Raw genomic sequence first — 24,173 nt, forward strand, 5'->3', positions numbered from 1 at the left:
CTGTGAAGAGTTTCCACATAGAGAGTCTACCTTTCTCTTCTTGGGTCGCCACCCACTAGCAAGTTTCACTAGAAGGTACAAAACCAACTCCTTCGTCCGGATTGATGCAAGTCTTTTAAATGATTTGAAGAAGTTATCACTGAAAAGAACCTGACAAAATACAGCGCAGAACAGGAAAAAATGTAAAACTCAGTTAGCCCAGTCCATTAACATTAGTTAAAACTAAAAAACCACCAAGTAGAAACAAATAACTCGGAGTAAAGTTTGAAACTGTTATGTATACACCTTCCATCTCGCATTTTTGAAAAGCATGTTGTCCCCGTCAAGCAAGTCATCTAACTGATCGAACTCTTTCTTAATCTCTAACATGGCTTTTCCCAAATCCTTGTCGTCATCGGCATTAAAGAAACATTGACGGTTCTTGGCATCACGAATTAAAGCCTCCCAAACAAATTCACTACTAGAAAGAGTTTTTTCATTCCCCAATATCCAGAGACAATGCCTGGAAGGCATTAAACAAGTAATTGTTATTCATTGTTTTGTAAGCCAGTCTATGCATTTAAATTCCATATGTATACTTATGCATATGTCAAGGCAAACTTAGATGACACAAAATGATACCTGGCCCTTGTAAGAGCAACGTTAGTTTTCTGAGATTGGATATGAACTCAAACGATGCACCACTAGTAGATCTTACTGTGGATAGTATTATAATATCTTCCTCCCCACCCTGAAAACCATCAATTGATTTCACCTTTACTGCAAAACCATCACTGTTCTCATACTTACGTGCAAGCTTCTCCTGAATTGCAACTACTTGAGCAGTATAGGGTGAAATGACACCCACACTGAGATTCTGTTTTGACCCAATCCATGCTGCATTACAAGAAAGATTACAAATAATATTAACAGGATTAAAAAAAGAGAAGTACTAATGCTTCACAAAAACAATATCTTTTGCAGATATGATTGAAGTAACTGCTTATATAGAGAGCACTAAGTAGTTATATCATGCAAATAGGAAAGATTTAAAAAGAAGGGGGAAAAAAGATGAAAATAACATGACTCAAAATATAAGAGAGAAATACTATCAAAATAAATAGAATAGCTTTAATTTTTTATTTTCTTCTGGTCCTTTACTTTCTTCCATATCAGAAAACAGTGTATTATGAAACTAAACCATAAACCCTAAATAAAAATGAAACTAGAACTTAAGAAGCACGTTACCAGTAGGTAAAAGCGCATAAAAAGTCATGCAATCCATAGAGAAAGGAGGAAAAAAAGGTAATTAGTAGCAAGGCTAAAAATAGAAGGATAATGAAGACAAATATTAACACAATCTTGCATGCTCGGATCTATGAACATGATAGTATCTTCCACGATTCAGAAAATGTATCACTTCCACATTGTACAACTATAAGCTACTGCAACTGAAGGTTAAAAATTGAATCCTTCTAAGACAGTACAACACATTAACTAATTACCATTACGTAATATCAAAACAAGGGCCAACCATACGTACCTCTGTGCAATTTCTGCAGTAGTTTCAACACAACAGCTACCTCAATCAAGTTTTTGCGGCTACATCCAATATCATCAAATTCTTCTCTTCTGGACAGTATGTTGATGAATGAGTAGGGACCAAACAGTTTCCCAGCAAGATACTGCTTTTCATAGTTTTTCATTTTGACAATTGGGGCATCTAAGATCTGATTGTGATAAAAATTTGCATTTGGAAAGGATCTTATCGATGGATGCATTCTGTACTGCATATTGAGCATGTGTTTCGAGTGACCCAGTGAACTCAACCTCTCAAATAAACTCTTCCCAAAACCAGCTTTGTCAGAAGCCTAAATTAAACAAACCACAGTTGTAGATGAGAAAAGTAAAAAATAAAAAATATTCAACTTGCAATGAGAAAGTGAAAGAGAGAGAGAGATACAGGATCAGAATGATAACAAACAACCATACACAAGAAAGGACTGAAAAGTAACAATATAAAAATAATTAAAACGATCACATAGCATCAATTTACCTTGCTCTCAACCATCGCACGCAAATGGCACGCATCACCAATAAGAACAGCATGCCTTATACCAGGCAATTGTAATGGTATGGTTGATTCACACTCCTTCAACTGTGCTGCCTCATTAACGACTTAAAATATTTAGTGGTTTCATTGGAACCGAATGCAGCTTATATGAACTAGAAGCAGTGCAAAAAATTAAAGAGGCTGTCTGAAAATAGAAGTCCTTTATTGCTTCATGATTCATACCTCTTGGAAGGTTTAGCTCGGAAAGGGAATTCCAAAGGACTCTTAAAACTGATAGGCATTCACTTCTTCTTGTGTGCAACATGTATCTTGTACCCACAAGTGATCGAGGAAAATCTTCACCCACTGTATCAGAAAAAAGCTCCTCCAATTCATCAGAAGACACATTGTCTTTTTCCAACAAGGTTTCAAACGAGTTGAGCAAACTAATAAGGTATACCATTTTCTCAAAATTATGTTCCAGGATGTAACTTTTGGGTATGTGAGTACAAAAGATGTAAACACAGTTTCTAAGTGGTGACACAGTAGCGTGAAATCGTTCACTTACATACTTAAGGAATGATTCGATCCCCTGGGTTTCCTTTCCATGCACTTTTTCTCTCATTTTTATCAACTCATTTTCAACGAAAATGCGGTATTGAGAAACACAATTCTCGAGAAAATCAATCATAGAGGAAAAACCATGCAAGCTGTCGGACACGATAGTCCAAATATATCTCTTCAAGTTCTGCACCTACTTTTATCTGCTCCTTGTTCCCAAACAAGAGAATATCTCCCAATGAACAAAAAGAAACATTTGTTTCACATTCCTCTTGAAATGATTCTTTCAGCATCCTTAGCACCTTGGAAGCCACTTGTGTAATTGCAACATTAGTTGACGCACAGGTAAGGATCCTGCACTCTATTCTCAAAAGAGTAAAGAGCATCACACTAACGGTTTTGGTCTTTCCTGTCCCTGGTGGATCCCATATAAGCTTGACTGCAGACTTGTGATCACAATGCGTCAGATGAAGACAAGCCAAGACTGCCTTTGTTTGGGATTCATTCAAAGTAGATGATCTGATCGCAGCACAATTGTCAGCCCAGATACATTCATTCTCTACAGAGCAGTGGACACAAGCTTTCTCTATCTGTTGATTTAACACGAACATTTCAAAACAAAAACAGAAATTATAAGACCAGAGGAAACTTAAATTCATTGATGTCTCATTTGAGGATAAACATAAGGAAATTGATGGCGCACGATAAATTGAAACATTGAAAGCAGATTAATTGCCTTAAATAAATACAAACACAGAAGGAGACAATAAGACACTAACACTTCACAATGGGAAGCCAACAACTTCTTACAGATGAAAACTGAAAAGGATGCAATCCTTTTCATTTTTAAAAATCTCAAAACACTGCTTTAAAATAACAATAATAAAGAATGTCTCAAAACTTATTTATTTGAAAGTCGTTCTAAAATGATGAATGAATTTTGTCCCGACCTTCTAACCTTTCAAATAAAGAATGTAATGTTTTCCACAAAGAGAACTTGGGAAGAAAAAAAATGCTTGTGCATTTGGATCATGTCTTCCATGCATAAGAAATGGGACAAAAGAATTGTACGCACACCATACACCCACATAATATGTGGAGAGGTTGTTTCCAAGAATTGAACTTGTGCACTCTAGGTTGCACCCCCTCCAACTTTATCACGGCGCCACATGCTTATCTGTAATCCTAATTTATGGTAAAAAAATTAAAATTAGAACCTCTCCCGATACTTTACCACAGAATCAGTGCATAAAGTTTCCTTGATGACGTTAGTATTGCCACAGTTGTGTAATGATCTCCATATTCTTATGCTGGGAGTTATATTTATCAGGAAAACCACAAAAAGTAATTTCTGCATGCCATCGTCGCCAACTTCAGGATTCACTGAAGCCTTGACTTTGAAAGAGGTAGAGCACCCATCATCCTCGTCATTCTCGTCATCTGCAATTGAAGTAACTGTTGCAAAAGTCCATGGCCTTCCCGTCCTTTGCATATCAAAGACGGTTTCAGGCTTACTATCCACTAAAACTAGAATGTCCCCAGGCAATGTTTTATAGGGTTCCTTATTGCGACAGCTATATCTGTTCCTCCAATAGTCAACCCGAATATCATACAGTTTCTCCATATGATCTGGATTCATCAAAAGCAATCACTTCACCGTATGGTGACCTCGAAATAAACTCATACTTGAGCACAATTGTGCCCGTGTTTCTTCTAGTAAAGAGAAAATATAAGAATTGAAGTACTGATCAACCGATTCAAATGCGTCTGGAATCTTTTTCACCTAAAAAGAATGTAATAATGGCCAGATTAACTACTGTCAATCAAGGAAATCACTCAAAACATTAGTATGAAATCAATGAAATAACAGAACATAAACTATGCTATGTATAGATCACTCAGTATAAAATTGATAGGATTAAGAACAGCAGCAGACAACCAGAGTCGACCGCTATATAAGTGAATGTACAAGAGGTGGAAACGTAGTCAATCTAAATGCACCAGCAAGAACATATGAATTATAAAATAACATGCACACCTCAATATGCACCTTTCATACACACAAGTATCACAGGAACTCTCAGTGAGGATACGTACACTTTTATTCATGAGTGAGAGAGCTCCTTTGCTGGTACGGCTCAAGAGATGAGGTTATCAATTGTAAAGAAAATTGAACATAATTTTATTTTAATTTATGATTTAGAAACGGTGTCTTGAAAATATTCACTAAATAACATACATGTAGCTTCACATCAAATCGTCATGAATAGTAAGACGTATCTAAGCTATAAGATTATTGAGGAAAAACACACAAAGTTCAGTTACAAGACTTTAAAATACTTGAGTTTTGACAATCACAATTTCACAATCCAAGTTTCAAGGGACATGGTTTCATAAAGAAAAGCTACCAGACAGCATGTCTAACAATAAAAACAAAGAAGATAATTAATCAAGTGTTTTTTTCACAGTTCTACTCCATATAAATTACAGAGATTGGCCGTTACAATATTCTGAACAACATAATCTATTTAAAAAATTAGACAAAAGAAGTTAAAGGGATTGTGCCCTTCATCATGAGATTCACTGGAGTGTTCCTAATCAGTTTTCCCAAGTACAAAACAAGAACAAGAAAAAGAAAATACAAATAGGACTGGCAATCAAATAATTTAAATCAAGTGTCAATAAGAGTAGATCCAGAAATAAACAACAAATAAGGGCAGATCGCTGTACACTAAAGTTGAAGCATGGGATAACTAATTAATCTTCTCAACCAACACTAATTTGGCTAAATCATCATCTCTCCAATGGAGGGGGTAAAATAGTCATTTCATACATTTTCTATATACTCACTACCATAAAAAAAAATTACAAACAGAGGGCAACTGGGAAAGCCCGTTGCAATGGTGAGGTTACACTAAGACTGCCTTCATCAGCCATCTTCAATCACAAATATGCACGAGATAGAGCATTAACTACTGGAACAAGAAGCTATTGAATTTACCAACTGTTAATGTGTTTCATTTAGTTGAGAAATGACGCCATTAGAGTATTTTTAACGAACATGGGATAAACAATAATGATAATGGAGTTTGAAGAAAACCTTGTCTCTGTAAAGATTTTCATTGAAAATTTGCTCCAGAGACCAAGAAAACACAGTATCAGTGAAGCCATGGTCATTGAGGATTGTTCTGTTCTTTCTTGACCCTTCCCCATCTATATTTCCAGTACTCCACAAAAGATACAGTCTTTTCAAGTTTCTCTCTTTCTCTGCACCAAATACCAAAAACCCATTTCAGTTTAAACCCCCAAAACGCACAAACACAAGTAGAGGAATGGAGTTAAAAGAGAGAAAAGGAATAAACTTTCTTAGCTACAAACAAAGGGAACTTAAGAAAGGCAACAAAGTGAGGAATCCCAGTACATGCATTAGAAGAAAGAGAGATGCATTTTCACATTCTTTCGTAGGAGCTTTTATCGGAAGAGGAAATGAACTACTTGCGTTTTTCTTATTTCCTTTTGTGAGAAAAATGAACTATTACTTCCTTGATAAGGGAATTTTGTAAAAATGACCTTCTCAAAAAGTCAAATCAGATAAATGACCCACTTTTTAATAAATCGTAAAAATGATCTACCTTGTATTTTTTTTGACCCAAATACCCCTAATGTTGAAATATCTTTTCTTCCACTCACAATACCATAATACACATAACCCTCCTAACGGCTATTTCTCATCATCTTATCTGCACTTGATCGGCTACTTCTCATCATCTTATTTGTTCTATAGAGCTCGAAAAAGCCAGATCCAGATCGGGATCGGGTTCGGGTTCTGAGTAACTTGTGATCTTCGTTATCGCAAGTCTGAAGAGAGGTTCGTTGGTGAACATTTCATATCACTTTTGACAGGTGAGTACATCTATATTCCGAGTAATTTTGTTGCATATGTTTCTCAAGTGCATATGAAGTTATGAACGAACTCATTATCTACTCATAGCATCTGTGTAGTCAAGCATATTGAGTTTGTAGTCGAACAAATATATATGTAGTCGAGCATTTGTGTTTTTATGGTTGAGCATTTATGTTTTCATGGTCGAGCAAAGTTGTATTATGGGCGAGCATTTGTGTTTTTATGGTCGAGTAAAGTTGTTTATGGTCGAGCATTTGTGTTTTTTGGTTGAGCAAAGTTGTTTATGGTCGAGTAAAGTTGTTTATGGTCGAGCATTTGTGTTGTTTGGTCGATCAAAGTTGTTTATGGTCGAGCAAAGTTGTTTATGGTCGAGCGAGCATTTAAGTTTTTATGGTTGAGCAAATTATTATACTTTTTTTTTTGTTTTTTGTTATTTTCAGGAATGACGTCTATTGATTTTGTGATCCTCTATGGTGGCCAATGGGAAATTTGTCAAGGGATTTGCAAATACAAAGGTGGGAAGAGCCAAGGTGTAATAGTGTCCGAAACAATTTCTTTTGTAGAATTTGTGGATTTGATATATGAGTTGATTGAAGTGGATCGTAGTGCTAGTGAATTGTTGATGAAATTTGCTTATAATACACATTTTGATATGGAACCGATGGTGCTGTGCAACGACCGTGACTTGCAATTCTTTCTTAGGCAAAATGATGATCCTCGAAGACCTAGAACTCCACTTTGTGTAACAATTCATCAGAGAGAGTTTATTTCTCAAGATGTAAGTTTCGTTCCTCCTCAGCGGGAACAATTTCATTCACAAGATGTGGGCTTTGTTCCTAATACGCAGCAGTCGCGACAATGTGGCAATGAATTACCTTCACATGTTGATTCTGACGACGATCCGATTAGTCCGCAAGCCGAATGCATGGGTTTTAATGAATGTGGTTTTAGCCAATATGATAAAGATATTGCAGATATTGATGATGGGGCTGATGACTATCAAAAAAGTATTGAGGTTGATGACTTTCAAATGAATAATAATGGGATTGAAAGTTCGGTACTTCATCGACACCCGCCTCCATGTGCGGGCAGTAACTTAGCGGATAGGCCTCCTAGCAACAATAACATTGGCTCAAATTCGCTTGGCACGTCAAACTTTGTTGGGAGTAATAGTAGCAATAGCTATTGGGGTGGTAAAGTTGCGATTGGGCAGATTTATTCAGACAAAAAAGAGTTACAAAAATATATTGCTATGTATGCTATGAGCAAGAACTTCCAATTCCGCGTTATTAAGTCAACCAAAACTCTTTTTATGATTCAATGTGCTGCTAAAGGGTGCGAGTGGCGTATGCGATCGATAAGAGTTAAGGATTCGGAGTTGTTTAAGGTGACGAGGCTCAATGACAATCACAAATGCTCTTTGGACTTTATTAATCGAAGTCATATGCAAGCATCAGGAAAGGTTATTGGAGAATGCATTAAGTCAAAATATAATGGTGTTGGTCGTATTTACCGACCAAAAGACATAATACAGGATGTGCGGCAGGAATTTGGTGTTAATATTAGCTATGATAAAGCTTGGAGGGCTAGGGAAGCTGCCTTGGAATCCGTGTGAGGGATGCCTGAAGATTCCTTTTCTTACTTGCCACACTATTGTGCCGAGTTAGAGAAGAATAATCCTGGTTCGATAACTTATATAGAGTCCGATCACGAGAAAAAGGTTAAATATTTTTTCATGGCTCTCGATGCTTCGTTACGAGGATTTCAGAGTGCAATGCGACCTGTCATCGCCGTTGATGGTACTCACCTAAGGGGCAAGTACATGGGCACGCTCTTTGTTGCCGCTGCTCAAGATGACAACAAGAAAATTTATCCAGTGGCTTTTGGGATTGGAGATTCAGAGAATAATGCATCTTGGGAATGGTTTTTCGAGAAATTGCGAGTTGCACTTGCACTTGAAGATTTCTCAAAACTATCATTGATATCGGATAGGCATAAAAGTATTGAGAGAGGTGTTTCACTTGTATTTCCGGAATCTTATCATGGGCACTGCATGCACCATGTCAAACAGAACATGAAGGCCAAAAAAATTGATGATGTCGTGTTTCCCATATATTTTAAGGTAACAAAGGCTTACCGTATTTCAGATTTTGAACATCTAATGACACAGATCCGTGCTTTTGAAGGTGGCAAGGCATATAAATATCTAGAGGATGCCGGATTCGATAAGTGGTCTCGTGCACATTTTCCCGGATATAGGTATAGTATACTCACTACCAACATTGCAGAAAGTATGAATGATGCACTACGTGATGTGCGGGGTCTTCCAATAACAGCGTTGGTTGAGCAATTGAGATCCTTAATTCAAAGGTGGCTTCATGAGCGTCGTACAAAAGCGGCATCCATAACGTCCCAATTGTGCAAGAAGGTTGAGAAAAAAATGACAAAGCGAAATGAAAGGGCTTTACGTATGTTGGTTGAACCAATAAGTCATATCGAGTTCTATGTACAGGATGGCTTCGAAGATGGCGAGGTGAACTTTCATGACAAAACATGCACGTGCAGAAAGTTTCAAATGCAACAATTGTCGTGCATTCATGCATTGGCTGCTTGTCGATTTAGAAATGTCACTGTACATTCTTTGTGTTCACGGTATTACACCAATGAAGCTATTATGGTGGCTTATGCAGAACTGATATACACAGTATCTCTTGAAAATCAACGCATAGCAAGCCAAGATAGAGTTTTATTACCGCCAGATACAAGACGATCGAGAGGGAGACCAAGAGAGCGAAGAATACTATCAGCTGGTGAAACAGTGGCAGTTAGACTTTGTGGACGATGTAAGCAACATGGACATAATCGTCAAACTTGCAAGGAGCCAATATCGTTGCATCCAACATGAAGAATTTAATAATTTCTGTGTAACATAATGTATTTTATATTTCTTGCTTTGATAATAATAACTCCATATTTATGACTTCATTTTATTCACTTCTCAATAAGTATAAGTATGTAATTGTACAGGTTTGTGCATGTTTTTTATTGAATAAGTTTGTGCATGTTAACTGGGCAGGTGTGAACAAATGCTTGACTAAAGAAAACATATGTGTGACTAAGAAAATACATGCTCGACTAAAGAACATGAATGCTCGGCTAAAGAAAACAGATGATCGACTACAGAACATCAATACTCGACTAAAGAAAACAGATGATCAACTATAGAAAACAGATGCTCGACTACTTTAAAAAATACTCGACTAAAGAAAATAAATGCTCGACTAAAGAAAACAAATGCTCGACTAAAGATCATAGATGCTTGACTACATTAAAAAATGATCGACTAAAGAAAACAAATGCTCGACAAAGACAATACATGCTCGACTACAGAACATACATGCTCGACTAAGTAAATATAAGCTCGACTACTTTAATACATGCTCGACTAAAAAAAACAAATGTTCGGCTAAAGACAACAAATGCTCGACTAAGACAATACATGCTCGACTACGGAACATACATGCTCGACTAAGTAAATATAAGCTCGACTACATTAAAATCAGACTTTTTCATATACTATTCACAAAAACTGGCAAAATATACATGCTCGACTGACAAAAAAAGTTTCTCGACCATGAATATAAAGCATATCTACATTAAAAATTCTCCGTCCCATGCCTCCATAGTGAACTTTTTCCTGTAGAATACCATGTCCTCTTGAGTTATCAGACTAACTGGCATGCTTGCAGTTAATACTTCAATGAACTTGATGGTGAACATGCCACAATCTCCTCTGTTATAAAAAAATATGTTAATGTCCTAACTAACTCATGTAACATGGACTACAATTACACACAGAATTTGAACTTAACTTACCCATTATTTTGCTGAGGGCAGGACGATACCCTTTTAAGTTTCCAGGGAGAGAGATTTTCATCATTTAACGCAGCTGCTCTTAATATGTATGGCATCATCAACTTCAAGGGTTGCATTAATTCACTAAATTTTGGAATTTTTGTGCAGCTTGTAAGCGAGTCATACACGTTAATCTGTCTTTCCCCCAAGATCATCTCTACAGCCACCCAATGTGCATTGTTGAAGTTGGCAGGGAAGTAAACGTAGTCTACGTTAGACCAAGACACAGATTTCACTGGACTCTCTCCTATTACATAGTCCAAAATCAGATTATCATTGTCCCAAGAACAATCCTTGCTTTCATTGAAAAGTATGAAAGCTTGCATAACCCGGACCTGTTCAGTTTGTAATAGGTTAAAGTAGCTATTGATATACTTTACAAAAGTTATGGTCTAACTAGTTGGAAATATACTTACAAAGAAAAAACTGCCGAGCACTGCAGACTTCTTCTTAAAAACTTCAGGGTTATTGGCAATCCTTCTACGAATATGGTACATTGCCACATCAAGGTGCTACATAAAGATTATGAATATGTTAAAGAAATTTTCATCATATATCTTTTCAAAATAAAAATCTTCAGTACATAATAATTACATTGTCTGATAACCAGGTTTCTGGTCTGATGGCATCCACAAACCAATTCTTGTCTACTTGACATGGCTCCCAACTTATCAACTTACTTTCAAGTGTATTATCTTTCATGAAAGCAAGTAAATCGCGTGCCCATTCCTTTGGATACGCTCGCTTCAACTGTAATATTGGAGCATCTGTCAATGGATTAACTGTCTCATTTTCCACCATAAGTTTCCTCCTCTTGAAGCTGGGGGAGGTAAATGGTGTTTTCGTTTGTGGTCCAGGCCTCTTCGCACGCTTATTCTTATTTCTGGTATATTTGCGTGTCCCACCTGGTGTAGCTGTGGGAAACTGAGACTCTCTAATCTCCTCCACTCCTTCAGAGTCCTTGTTTATCTTCTCTGGTGTAAATCGATGCTTTGAAAGCTCTAATAGTTCATCCACAGCTTCCAGCTCCATACTTGACAACTCCGCATCATTTCTTCCAACTACAGCCTCCTCATTCTCATCCTTTTCCTTCTTCTCCTCATTCTCCTTTATTTGAACTCCAGCTTCTTCCTTCTCCACCTCCTCCTCCTCCTCCTTATTCTCCTCCTTCTCCTCATTCTCTTTTACTTGAACTCCAACTTCTTCCTTCTCCACCTTCTCCTCCTCCACCTCCTCCTGCTCCGGCTCCTTCTCCTCGTTCTCTTTTACTTGAACTACGTCATCCTCCTTCTTCTCATTTTCCACCTTTTCCTCATTTTCCTCCACCTTATCCTCCTCCTCCTTCACATCATTCTCCTTATTCTCCATCCCCTTGTTTTGAGGTTCAATCTCATCACTTAGAACCTCATCATCCACCTCCATGTTAGTTCCTATTCTAAATTCCACTAGTGTCTTCATATTATCCTCCACAGATTGGAAAAATGCATCAAAATAAGTTGTAACCTCATTCCTCACCAACCTATTTATTTTTTTCTGCTCAATCAACACCTTTTTCATCCCAAGTAACTTCTCAATAACCTGCACAATGAAAAAAAATGTGAACAAATGAATTAATCTAAGAACAAAACAAAGAATTAATGTCCGACCACAAAAAAAAATCAAAAACAAAGAATAAACTTACTCTTCCCATTGGATCATCCTCTCGCTCAATCTCAGGGTTGTGGCGATTATTGTCCTCATCTCCAAACAAATTCTCAAACGCATCCACAACAACATTGCTCTCAGCCGCTACATTGCTCTTCTTCTTTGAGCTCTTTTTCTTTGTCTTGGAGCTCCCCACAACATTGGTCATCTCCTTTAACTTGGGGCTCCCAATACTACTCAAATATTCCTGCCCTAACTCTAAATCAGTAGGGACAAGCGTATCATGCACTTCTAGCTGTAACAAATAAGCATGGAAAACATTAATATATATATATATATATCATGCAATATATACCATGCAATATATACCTTTTTCATATCAAAAATATTGGAGACAATAGCATTAGATTCTGGAGTGGCAGTGCTGCTCTAGTTCAATATTCGGGGAAACTGGTTTTCTTCCCTCACGTTTGCGTAAGACATACCGATGCGTGGCACCGCTTCATAAAGCCATATCTGCAAACAACATTATTTTTCAGAGATATATTCACAACAAACAAAGCATAAACTCATTTCAAAATAATTTAAGTACTACCTGAAGTACTAGCGGGAATCCATATATGCTGTACTTTTCCATCTTTGTCGATCTTTTTTAAAATTTTTCAGCACGACCTACCATGACAGATGCAAGAGACTTTGCAGTACGTGCATAGCTCACAGATCCCCATGGATACTTATTAAACACATTAACATTATCAACCAATTGCAACCACTGGATATCTATATTCCTACTACGCTCCCTAGGCAGTAAAACAGACTCCAAAAAATATACCAGAGCTAGCTTCAACACATCTTCTTCCTTTCCAGGTTCAGGATCACAACTCATGAAAACTTCATCTAACTTATTTCTACCAATGCTCTTATTTCCACCAAAATACAAGTCCCTAATCCTATGCACAGAAGTGTCAATCAAGCTAGACAGGGGAGGGACATCACCACATAACAAACCAATGATAAGAGCAAATTCAGTAATAGAAAATGTTGCCCTCTTTCCAGCAAATTTGAACCTGAATAATATCACACCAGATTCTTCTTTAGCAGAGGTTACAACTTGTCGTAGTAGAGCTTGATGTACCAACTGGCCAGAGAAATTCATGTGCCCCACATCCAGAAACATGCCAAAGCATGTTCTCCTAAACATCTCCAGTTGATCCTCACTAAGCTTCCTTTTGATTTTGCTTATGGATTCAGATATATTTGAAAAAACACTAACCTTACCTGGGAAATGATTTTTCATTTCAATCATGTAATCCATTTCTTTGAAAAATTGTCTATCTGAAAAGAAATACAATAACCAAATTAATATTGACTTCAATCATAATACTCGACCAAAAAAACACATTTGCTCGACCACAAAAATAAAAATGATCCCACAGTTTCATACAAATGGTCGACCACATAAAATTAACAACATTAAATGCTCGACTACAACAATTCTGCTATGCTCGACTAATGCTCGACCTACACAACAATTAAGCTCTACTACAACAATTATGCTATGCTCGACTACAAAGTTAAGAATACTGGAGAACACACATAATGCCCGACCCTAAATAAAACTACTCGACTAATGCTCGACCTACACAACAATTAAGCTCGACTACAACAATTATGCTATGCTCGACTACAAAGTTAAGAATATTGGAACACACATAATGCCCGACCTAAATAAAACTGCTCGACTAATGCTCGACCTACACAATAATTATGCTCGACCACAAAACATACATGCTCGACTACAAAGTTAAGAATACTGGAACACACATAATGTCCGACCACTTGCATGCAAGAACCACCAAAAACCCAAGACTTCACCCATAATGTCACCCAATTAAACAGAGTTTCACCAAAAACCCAAGCCGGCCACAGGTTTGTACCAAAATGCAAACTTTTTCGTGTAATACCAAGTTAAAATCGAGTATATGTTAGCCAGAAAACTGAGCCAGTAAGATACTAACCTCAGGGGGGGAAAAATCCCTTATCTGTTGCCGAAAACTGATGATCGGAAGTTGTACGGTAAGCGTCAAGCAGCCCGTCGAGCAAAATGAGTTTGAAAGAAGTGGGTTTTTGTGGGAAGGGGAAAAGCCAAATGGTGGGTTATGTTTTCTAAGGACAATTTGGTCTTTGCAATATAAAACTAGGTCATTTTTGCGGTTTATACAAAAATGGGTCATTTCTCTGGTTTGACTTTTTGAGAAGGTCATTTTTACAAAATTCCCCCTTGATAAGGCAAAAACAGTCCCTTGAAAAAATAGAGAGACTCGTCTTGTTTATTACAACAAAAGATTGGTCTCCTCGTCTTCCGTACTATCGCCCCCTTTAAACTTCTTCTTTGATCATACCAAAAAATAAAGGGAAATGATATGATTTTTTACATAAGTGTACATAGTCTATGTGGCATGCCAACTTAATATCCCATATAAATTATTTTGAAAAAAACAATTTGAATAACTTTCAAGTTACCACTTCTCTCTCCTTATCCTCCCCAATTAATAAAATCAGATCTAGAGCTTTTAGATTCCATTTCAAACTCTCTCCTCTACTGGTGGCTACAACAATCCTATGATTTCTGCTCCCATCCGCTGTCCCCTGCCAACAACTACTCCGGCCACACAATTCCGTCCACATCCTTTTCTTCCTCCTCCTTTAACTTCTTATTTTTCATCTTTAGCATCTCATGAGCAATATCGATGTCGGTCATGTTCTTGTTCATCGCGCATATGCAATTGCACATCTTCTCCAAGTGAATTTGTCCATCCAACAGGTTGTGATGTTCAATGACTTCTCAATCACGTCCTTTTGGGACATGAGGTTGCTTATTTAGGTTTCTCTGAATGTGCTCACTTTTTATTTTTCTTTTATACCCATTGCTCATTAGAGTTCGGATCTTTGCATTTTTCAATCCTGACAATTTTTTTAAGTCAATATGGGAACTTTGTTTGTCTTTGGTGAGTGAAACAATGTAATAAGACGCATAAACAATGTAATAATAGGATGAAACAATGTAATAGAAATTACGAACAATGTAATTCATCTTTACGTAATGTAACAATAGGATGAAACAATGTTCTTTCCTTTACATGCCGAATTTGTCATGCAATATTCAAGTCATTAATGACATTTTAGTCGTTGTCATGTGCTTCAATGGTGGTGAGTAGAAAATATGACAAAAGTTTTGTGAACCCACAATTATCAAATAATAAAAGGTTAAAACAATGTAATAAGATGTTGAAACAATGTTATAAGAGGCTATAACAATTTAATAAATGTATGTGTTGATAAAAATAATAATAAGAGGCTGAACCAACGTAATCAAGGTATGGGTTGATCGAAAACAATGTAATAAGATGCTGATATAATGTAATAAGAGGCTGAAACAACGTAACAATGGGTTTAAACAATGTAATAAGATGCCGAAATAATGTAATAAGAGGCTTAAACAATGTAATAGTGTGTTATGGGTGAAATGTGGAAGTTTTATTAATTTTAATTTTGTTTAAACAGGGGGAGCAGATTTCGACTTGTCTCACTAACATGAGCTCGATTTCGATGAGTTAAGCTTCCCACGGACAATTTGGACGTTCCTCTAAAAACAATGTGATATAAGTATGGTTCAATGAGAAAATAATGTAATAAAAGACTTAAATAATATAATAAAATGTTTGAAAAATGTAATAAGAAACTAAAACAATGTAATATATGTTCGTGATTTAATTGTTTCAGATCTTATTACATTGTTCACAAGAAAAGTGTAATTAAGAACGATCAAGCGAAACATATCGACAATGGGTCTTGCTGAAAAAAGTTTTACATGCTGATTACGAATATGTAATTTTTGTGGAAATCGAACATGTATTTTGAGAGATAAAACGTTTTGAAGTTCGGTTAAATAAAGAAAAAATTAAAACAAGTGAGAAAAATGCATATCCATTTTTAATTTTAATTTTTTTTGAAATTCGAATTTGCTTTGTCATCAACACATGTGGCATGCCACATGTGTTATGTACCATTATGTACATATATTCTATGTACAACTAGCGGGACCGAAAAATAAAACGGCATCACTAGTCATACATAACCAAACATAGATAAATGTCTATAGACACAGGTGGCATACCACATGTACACACTGACATAACATGGAAAATTCAAAATGATAAAAAAATTGAGAAACAAAATGAGTGGGGTCTGAGAACAAAACCCAATACAAAAATGAATCCATAGAAATCAAAAAGAGAGACATACTTCTCTCATGTCTCTCTGATACGAACAACCATTCCCACCTCACAATTAGCAGTTTGTCCGTTTTGGGCCAAGGCCCTCACGGATTTGTCCTCCCAAGCCCACCCCATAATGGGCCCAGGAAGCCGGTCCAACAACAGCCCCCTGCAGGCTTGAGTTCGGGCTCGTGACCATACCATTAGGAAAACCATTGTTAATTGTTAAGGGAGTTGGACCCCCTTATATTTATAACTTCACACCCACATCTAACCGATGTGGGATGTGCGTAACATTCCCTCGCTGTTCCAAACTGACGCCCGCGTTAGCTGCACTCTGTAGGCACCAGGCCCATGGCCCAGATCCACAGTAGCCCTTTACACTACGTTGACCAGGTCCAGGCCCTTTTGGACGAGGGCACTACACACAGGCCCACAAGCGCCCAAATGAGAGGCTCCGATACCAAATGATATGAACAACCTTTCACACCTCAACAATTAGTAGTTTGTCCACTTTGGGTCAAAGCCCTCATGAATTTATCCTCCCAAGCCCGCCCCACAATGGGCTCAGGAAGCCAATCCTACGACAGCCCCCTGCAAGCCCGTCCATTAGGAAAACCGTTGCTAATTGTTAAGGGAGTTGGACCCCCTTATATTTATAACTGCACACCTATATCTAATCGATATGGGATGTGCGTAACACTCTTTCACTTCTCTCTCTTCTCTCCCTCTTTCCATTCTCTCTCTGCAACATTTCTCTCTCTCCAACCACTCTCCACCTACAACATCTCTCTCTCTTCATATTTTGTAGACGATGTCGTAGATCTGGTGACAAGGAAGATAATGACACTACTGTTAGATGGTGATAAGGAAGTTGTGGAGAAGCACTAGTGGAGCTTGGTGGTGGTCTTGAAGATTTATAAAGGTGAGACCTTTTAAAGCAAGGGAAGAGAGTGTCAAATTTCTAAAAAATTTGATTTTATTTAGGATTATCACTAAGAAGAGTGAAAACCTTTGATTTTGTAGAGTGAAGATTTTGGTTTTGTTTACAAAAATTTGATTTTCTTTGGGAATTGATTTGTAAATTGGAGGCCAGATATTGTGTGATTATCAATCTAAACAATTTAATCAAGGTCAGATGTTGTGTAATTATCAACCGAAATAATGTAATTAGGACTTGTATAAAATGAGACAGTCATATCTTCATAACTTGGTTTGTTTAGGTTTGTGGGTCGCTATTGTTCTTTCTTGGCTTGTCAGTCGCAGTTCTTATTTGCAAGGGCGGCTTCAGCTATTTCGTTTGTTGTTTGGGGTCTTCCATATTGTGGCTTTGGTGTTTGGGGTCTTTCATGTTGTGGATTTGTTTGTCTTTGGTGCTTGTGTTGTTTTTACCTCAAAGTTGGTTGGGGTGCTCTCCTGTTTCTTTGAACGTTCAAAGCTCTATTCAAAGTGAATAATTACATTATTCAAATGCATAATTACATATTGATATTTTCTAATTACATTATTCTAATGCGTAATTACATTGATAATTTTTAATTACAAAACAACAATGAATAATTGTATTATTCCAATGTATAATTACATTATTGTGGTCATACTTACACAGTTCACAATATATTGCTCTAATATCATAATTAAAAATTGTCTTCTCAAAATTATATAACAATATATAGAATCATCAAAAAGACTGAGTTCAAAACATATAAATATCAATGTGAATCCAATTTGTTTTCTATTTTGATGCCCTTGACAATATATATGTAATTACATTGTTTGCTGATGACTACAAAATTACATTGTTTTATACCTCTCTTTCTTAACTTATTGCTTTGTTTTCAAGTCAAACTTGGGTGTTTTACGTTATTTTTGTTTGCATTTCAGTTAATCGAATCCTAGACGATGAATTATGTCAATGGCAATTTTGACAATGTTATTGGACATGTACATGCGAGTCTTGGTAATTTCAGCAAAATCTGCCACTGTTCAGTCCAGCCCACTTGTGAAGGTCACCATAAATCCTTTGAGATCATATACCGTTGAAAAGATATGGAAGTCTAGTTTCTGAAGAATTTTACAGTTTGTGATTCCGAGTTTTGTGGACAAAGTTAAGACAGTTTGAATACGGACTGCGCAGTCCAGAAAATCAGGAATCCGGGCTCATACTTAACAATATTGATTTGAGACTTCTTGAAAGCCCAAGGACGTTTCCAGCCTTTGAAGGAAGCTAATAGAGTATCAATTTATGATTTGAATGAATCTTTGACTATTATGATTCAATATTTCAGCTGGAGGAAATCTTTATGCAAGAGGAAGCTAAAGGATTCTAATTGTACTAGGATTATATTGTTTCCTTTCATATGGATGACTTTAACCTAACCAAGGATGATATAAAAGGGGCTGGCATACACAGCAAGGGAGGGCAGACCGAGGGGAAAGACTCAAGCATCACATAAGGGCAGGATATTTGAGAGCAACATCACTAGGACAGAAGAAAGCAACAAGGTTCTTAAAAGGGGACTCCTCTTCACCAAGCTTACTTTGTAAAGGGTGTTCTTTTTCTTAAGTTCTTGATGTTGTTATTTCTTGAATTGTTGATGTTTTTATATATTATGTGTGGCTAAACTCTTTACTAGGGATTCGATGTAGCCTAGCATGACTATTCTATGTCTTAATTAATTCGTTGCTAATTCAAGTTTCTAGTTTTATTCATTGTGCTTCATAATATCATGTGTTGATTTAATGAATGATCACCATTATTTAGATACATGTTTGAGACAAGATTACACCACGATCAATGGGTAAACTTGATATAGCTCTTGTGAATGAATGAGATGTTGTTGAAGCACGATCCATGCATAAACACTCTTGGTTCTTGATGTTCTTCTTGTACTCAATGCATTCTTGTTTGTAATCTTGACCATAATCAATGTCTAGATAACAATTTAAGAATAGTTGATCTTGACCACAATCAATGGCGTTTCATATTTTAGATAAGAACGAACCTTAGAAACGAGAATTGAATCTTAACCAAATAAGACATAGAGTAGGATTGCTATGGTGAAATCGAAGTCCTAGTTTGCATTCTCTTGATTGAAAACACCCTAAATCTTTCTAATATTCTTGCACTTTCTCGATTTTCAAATTCACACAACTTCTCTTTAATTTTCAGAAATAATTTAGTTTTATCTCGAGACATTCGAATTGAGTAGAAATTGGAATTACTTGACAAATCTCCGTGGGATCGACCTCGCTATTGCATACCTATGCTATAATTGTATTCGTGTGCTTGCGAGTTAATTAAAATTACAACATTTGCAAGTCCAATTACACTGTAGAAATTTATAATTACACATTATACTGTCTTAATTATATCTCATAAACAGTCTGGATGATTACAAAACAATGGTGGATAATTACATTATTTCAATTCGGAATTACACATTGATAATTTCTAATTACATCATTGTGATCATATTTATACATTGATTTAGGCGTTGTTATAACTCTCGTGGAGGAGAGAGAAAAAAGTATGAGCAAGAGAAAGAAAAAAAAGTCAATAGCTAGTATGAGGAAGACAGTGGAGAGAGAAATAGCTTCAATCTCCAATTCAAGGCATTCAATTGCATTTGACAAAGTATGAGAGAGAAACAACTTTATTAATTGGATAAGGACAAACTACAGGAGAGAGATGTGGGAACATGTTGGCTTATATGGCTCTACATAGAAATATTTTATTACCATTCCTAGGTGTCATTCACATGTGGCTATTATGGATACTTATGGACAAAAGTTGTAGGGAAGTTTAAGTCTAACTCTCTATTGGAAACTCAGGTTAACAATAGGAGGTTTGTCATTCCTTATAAGCTAGACTCCAAATCCACCATTTTCCGATGTGGGATGTGGGATTCTCATCAATCCTCCCCATTGGGAGTATGCATGTCCTCATGCATGGCTAGGGCTGGACCATTTCGACCATCGACCCATTTACCGCCCCATTTCGACCATCGACCCATTTACCGCCCTAGTCCTGTGAGTCAGGATCACATAGCCTTGCTAATCTAGTGGATTAGGGCTTTCCTAGTTACTTGAACGTGGATTAGGGCTTTCCTAGTTACTTGAACGACTTTTTTCCAACCCGGTCACGATGGATTTGGCCCACTGTCTACTAACCCAACTCGACAAGGGATGGGCTTTGAGGCAGGCCCGCCTACGATAGTGTCAGCCCACGGGCCTGCATGCAGGATGGATTTGGCCCACTGTCTACTAACCCAACTCGACAAGGGATGGGCTTTGAGGCAGGCCCGCCTACGATAGTGCCAGCCCACGGGCCTGCATGCAGGCAGGTGCGATCTCAATAAGAGCACCAATGATGAATGCCCGTCACATGGGATGGGAGCCCAAGTCTAGCATCATAAGTTTGTGGCTAACTTTCTATTGAGAACTCATGTTGACAATAGGAGGTTTGTCCTCCCTTATAAACTAGACTCCAAATCCACCATATTTCGATGTGGGATTCTCATCATTGACACACAACTTCCATTCACTACATACGTATTTTTTTAAAAGATTTAAGTTTAGCAAATTATCCTTATATGAAATGATTTAGAAACTTATTTACTTTTTGCCCCCATTTTTTTCTCAATACAATATAATTAAGAGAAATTTTATTTGCACATCAAAAAAGTTTTAAGTTTACATCACAAAATTTAATCTCATAAGTTTATACAAAGTTATTCTAAGTTTACACCAATTTATTAATTAATATCTCAAAATACCATTGATTTGTAATTTCTAAGTCTAATCTTAGAAATGTTAAAGTTTTACAATTCTTCTTTCATCCTAATTCTGACCATATCCATCTTTTCTCGATACAGCTTCAAAAAATCAAGAACCTTCACCTCCTTCTCAAGAACGGGTTACAAACCTTAATTTCCAATGAATACTTTTCAAGGGTTGGAATCTCAGTATATAAAGAAGTGGTTCTATCAACCAAACCTTTTGAGAAAAATATCTTATGAACTTGGCTATATGGGCATGTCCGAACCCGACATGATCTCTCTCATCCACCACGCCATTGACTCCGGCATCACCTTCCTCGACACTTCCGACATCTATGTACGGCCCCCATTCCAACGAGATTCTCCTTGGCAAGGTCATCAATCGCTTCTCCATTTCTTCAATTTCGCAATTTATACTTATCTATGTATGTATACACATCGTGATGAGTGTATGGATTTCTTAAAAAATTTATTTGGTGTGTGCGTGAGAGGGTTGAATTGGGGACCAAATTCGGCATTAGCTATGCTGACGGCAAGAGGGAGCTTCGCGAAGATCCGGCATACGTTAGGGCCACTTGTGAGGCCAAGCTGGAAGCACCTCTACTCCTTTTGGGAAAAATATCCTATGATTGTGTTGATTTATTTCCATTTAAGGGTATATTAGACATTTCATACGGATGAATTATTTGTCGTGGCAAAATTAGATGTATTAGATTCAGCTTTTAGTTTAGTGGCAAATTTATTGAAGTAATTAATAACTAATGTCATGGGATCAATTACTGAAACAAATGAATGATTATTTGCTTCGGAATCTGAATTAGTGGCAAAGATGATGAAGCAACAGATCATTATTCTTGTAGTGTGTAAATAAAAATGGTATGAACTTAACAGTTCCATTGTGTAAATAAAATTTCTCTACAATTAAATTAAATTTTGTAAACCTAATACTTTTAATTACATTTTCTATATAAATTTAATTAAATCTATTATCAAAAAATATATCTTCTAATTAATACGAATTAAATCTTTCAAATGTAATCATTTAAAATTGTATTTGTATTTTGATGATTGTCAAAGATTCTTTTTTTGATGAAAGCATACCAAAAACTTCTCGAGATAATGGCAGCAAAACTACTAATCATCATCTTCACTTTCGTCACTATATGAAACTTTCTTTTTCTTTTTTAAACAGGGGAGGGGGATTCAAACCATGGTCACCAAGGTGATATATATCATCTTTACTACTCCAACTAGTGATTAGGGTATATTGACATTTTCATTGATTCAACAACATCATCATTTGACATTCTCATTGTATTGGAAGATTTATTCATGGTCGCACTAGGTGGTTTCAACCTGTCTGTTTCCTCTTCAACATTTCCAGCATCCGTACTTTTTTTTTGCCTGTGGCTTGACTTTAACAATCATACTCAATGGTCGAGATGTTGACCGGCATAAAAATGTGCATGTGTGTACACTTACCTCAATTGTAGAGTCGTCGACATGTAATAAATTTCCGGAATCCGAAGTCGAATCCACAAGGAAGCAAAATGCAATTTTGATCGATGAATGCAAGTAACTAACAAGTAAAGCTAAATGCAAAGAATAATGAATAATATGCAAGAAAAGTAAAAAGGACTGAATGACTCGGTAAGCATGCGATTTTTATAGCCAACTAAAACAAGATTTGACAAAAACAATTAATTACTAACATCTAGCCTCTAATCTTTTCCGGTGGATGCTCATTTCTCATGCTCAAGGTATAGTTGCAAACACGCTAACCATACACAATGCATTGCGCAATACTATTAACTATGCATGTGTAAAGGAAATTAGGCGTGAAGACTTCGATTCCTACATGGAGGTCATTGAGCCTCTTGGTCTACGATGAACGCAAAAGGGTAGGCATCTATTCTTATGGATTAATGTTCCCTTTTGGGGTTCGGCTTTGCTAGCATCCTAGTTTCACACTCAAAGACCAATTAACCATAATTCTCTCATGCATATTCCATAAATTTCACAAAATCTCATCATCAATACACACAATCAATAGCTAGGCAATAAAAACTCAATCGATCACTACAACAGAACCACCTTTTTGTGACGGTCGCAATCGTCCCAAAAGGCCATAAAATCGCCCCAAAAGTTTTTTTGGGACAAGATTTTATTGTCCCAAGTCGTCCTTTTTGCCCCGTCCTTAAAAGTAAGTTGCAATGAAACAAAATTTGTCCCAAAAACATGGCTTTTGCAACAATTATAATCATCACAAAAGTCTTTTATCTTGTCACAAAATCGTATTTGAGACGACAACAAATGTTGTCCTTAATACTGCGTCCTTAAAGGTTATTTTTGACAAAACTATTTTTTGTCACAAATAACTTTTGAGACATTTATTCATTCGTCCCAAATAAAGTAATTATCGTCCTGAAAGTTGAAGTATTTGGGACAAAAAAGAAATTGTCTCTAAATATAAATTGTCTCAAATAATTATTATGACAATCATTATTGTCACACACATTGTGTGTTCGCAACAATTATGATTGTCCCAAAAGTTCTCATTGTCATCGCGAAAAAACATATGGGACACTTATTTATACATCCCAAATATTAAATTTATCATCCCTAATTAAATTTGGGACACTTAAATAAAATTATCTTAAAAGAACTAGTATGGAATAGTATTTGTGACAACAACTCTCGAACCAAAGCTACTTTGCAATAACTAAGATCGTTCCAAAAGACATCGCCTTCATCCAAAAACCATCCTTAATGGTCATTTGAGACGAGCAAAATTTGGCCCAAAAATATATTGATTTTGACAAACTATATTGAAATGGTTTAAACGAATATAGAGACAAAGTGATATTGTTTAATTACAATGAGTGCAATTAAAGTTGAAACAGTAAAATAGAATGGATTAAAATGTCAAACGACTTATTCCCCAAATGTAGTGCCAGAACTTGTTCTCCAAATGCATGGCCTGGCTGGACCATTCAAAGAGTCAATTTCCTATGAAAAAAATCATAAGTTGGACATTCAATCATATCACACACCAAGAT

General features: G+C 36.5%; 2 protein-coding genes across 2 annotated transcripts; one reads left to right on the plus strand and one right to left on the minus strand.

Moving 5' to 3' along the window:
- Positions 1 to 8,115: 8,115 nt before the first annotated feature.
- LOC119995512 lies at positions 8,116 to 9,722 on the plus strand. Its single transcript, XM_038842031.1, has 2 exons — positions 8,116 to 9,340; positions 9,574 to 9,722. Exons 1-2 carry the CDS (start codon positions 8,116 to 8,118, stop codon positions 9,720 to 9,722), a joined length of 1,374 nt encoding a protein of 457 aa, XP_038697959.1.
- A 426-nt stretch (positions 9,723 to 10,148) lies between these two features.
- On the minus strand, positions 10,149 to 13,212 carry LOC119995513. The gene is made up of 8 exons (XM_038842032.1): positions 12,733 to 13,212; positions 12,555 to 12,572; positions 12,094 to 12,351; positions 11,643 to 11,990; positions 11,007 to 11,567; positions 10,829 to 10,924; positions 10,374 to 10,747; positions 10,149 to 10,290 (listed from the first exon to the last, which is right to left on the minus strand). The coding sequence occupies exons 1-8, from the start codon at positions 13,210 to 13,212 to the stop codon at positions 10,149 to 10,151; spliced, it is 2,277 nt and encodes a 758-aa protein (XP_038697960.1).
- Positions 13,213 to 24,173: the final 10,961 nt, after the last annotated feature.

The sequence above is a fragment of the Tripterygium wilfordii genome, chromosome 3 (genome assembly GCF_013401445.1).
Source record: "Tripterygium wilfordii isolate XIE 37 chromosome 3, ASM1340144v1, whole genome shotgun sequence".
NCBI classification, from domain to species: domain Eukaryota; kingdom Viridiplantae; phylum Streptophyta; class Magnoliopsida; order Celastrales; family Celastraceae; genus Tripterygium; species Tripterygium wilfordii.

Excerpts from the sequence above, each read along its gene's own strand:
- LOC119995513 (XM_038842032.1), bottom strand. The coding sequence starts at position 13,212 with ATGAATTTCTCTGGCCAGTTGGTACATCAAGCTCTACTACGACAAGTT. Across the intron at positions 11,991-12,093 it reads AGGATGATCCAATGGGAAGA|GTTATTGAGAAGTTACTTGG; the intron begins GTAAGTTTATTC and ends TTCATTGTGCAG. Across the intron at positions 10,748-10,828 it reads TGCTCGGCAGTTTTTTCTTT|GTCCGGGTTATGCAAGCTTT; the intron begins GTAAGTATATTT and ends CAAACTGAACAG.
- LOC119995512 (XM_038842031.1), top strand. The coding sequence starts at position 8,116 with ATGCCTGAAGATTCCTTTTCTTACTTGCCACACTATTGTGCCGAGTTA. Across the intron at positions 9,341-9,573 it reads AGTTAGACTTTGTGGACGAT|GTGTGAACAAATGCTTGACT; the intron begins GTAAGCAACATG and ends TTAACTGGGCAG.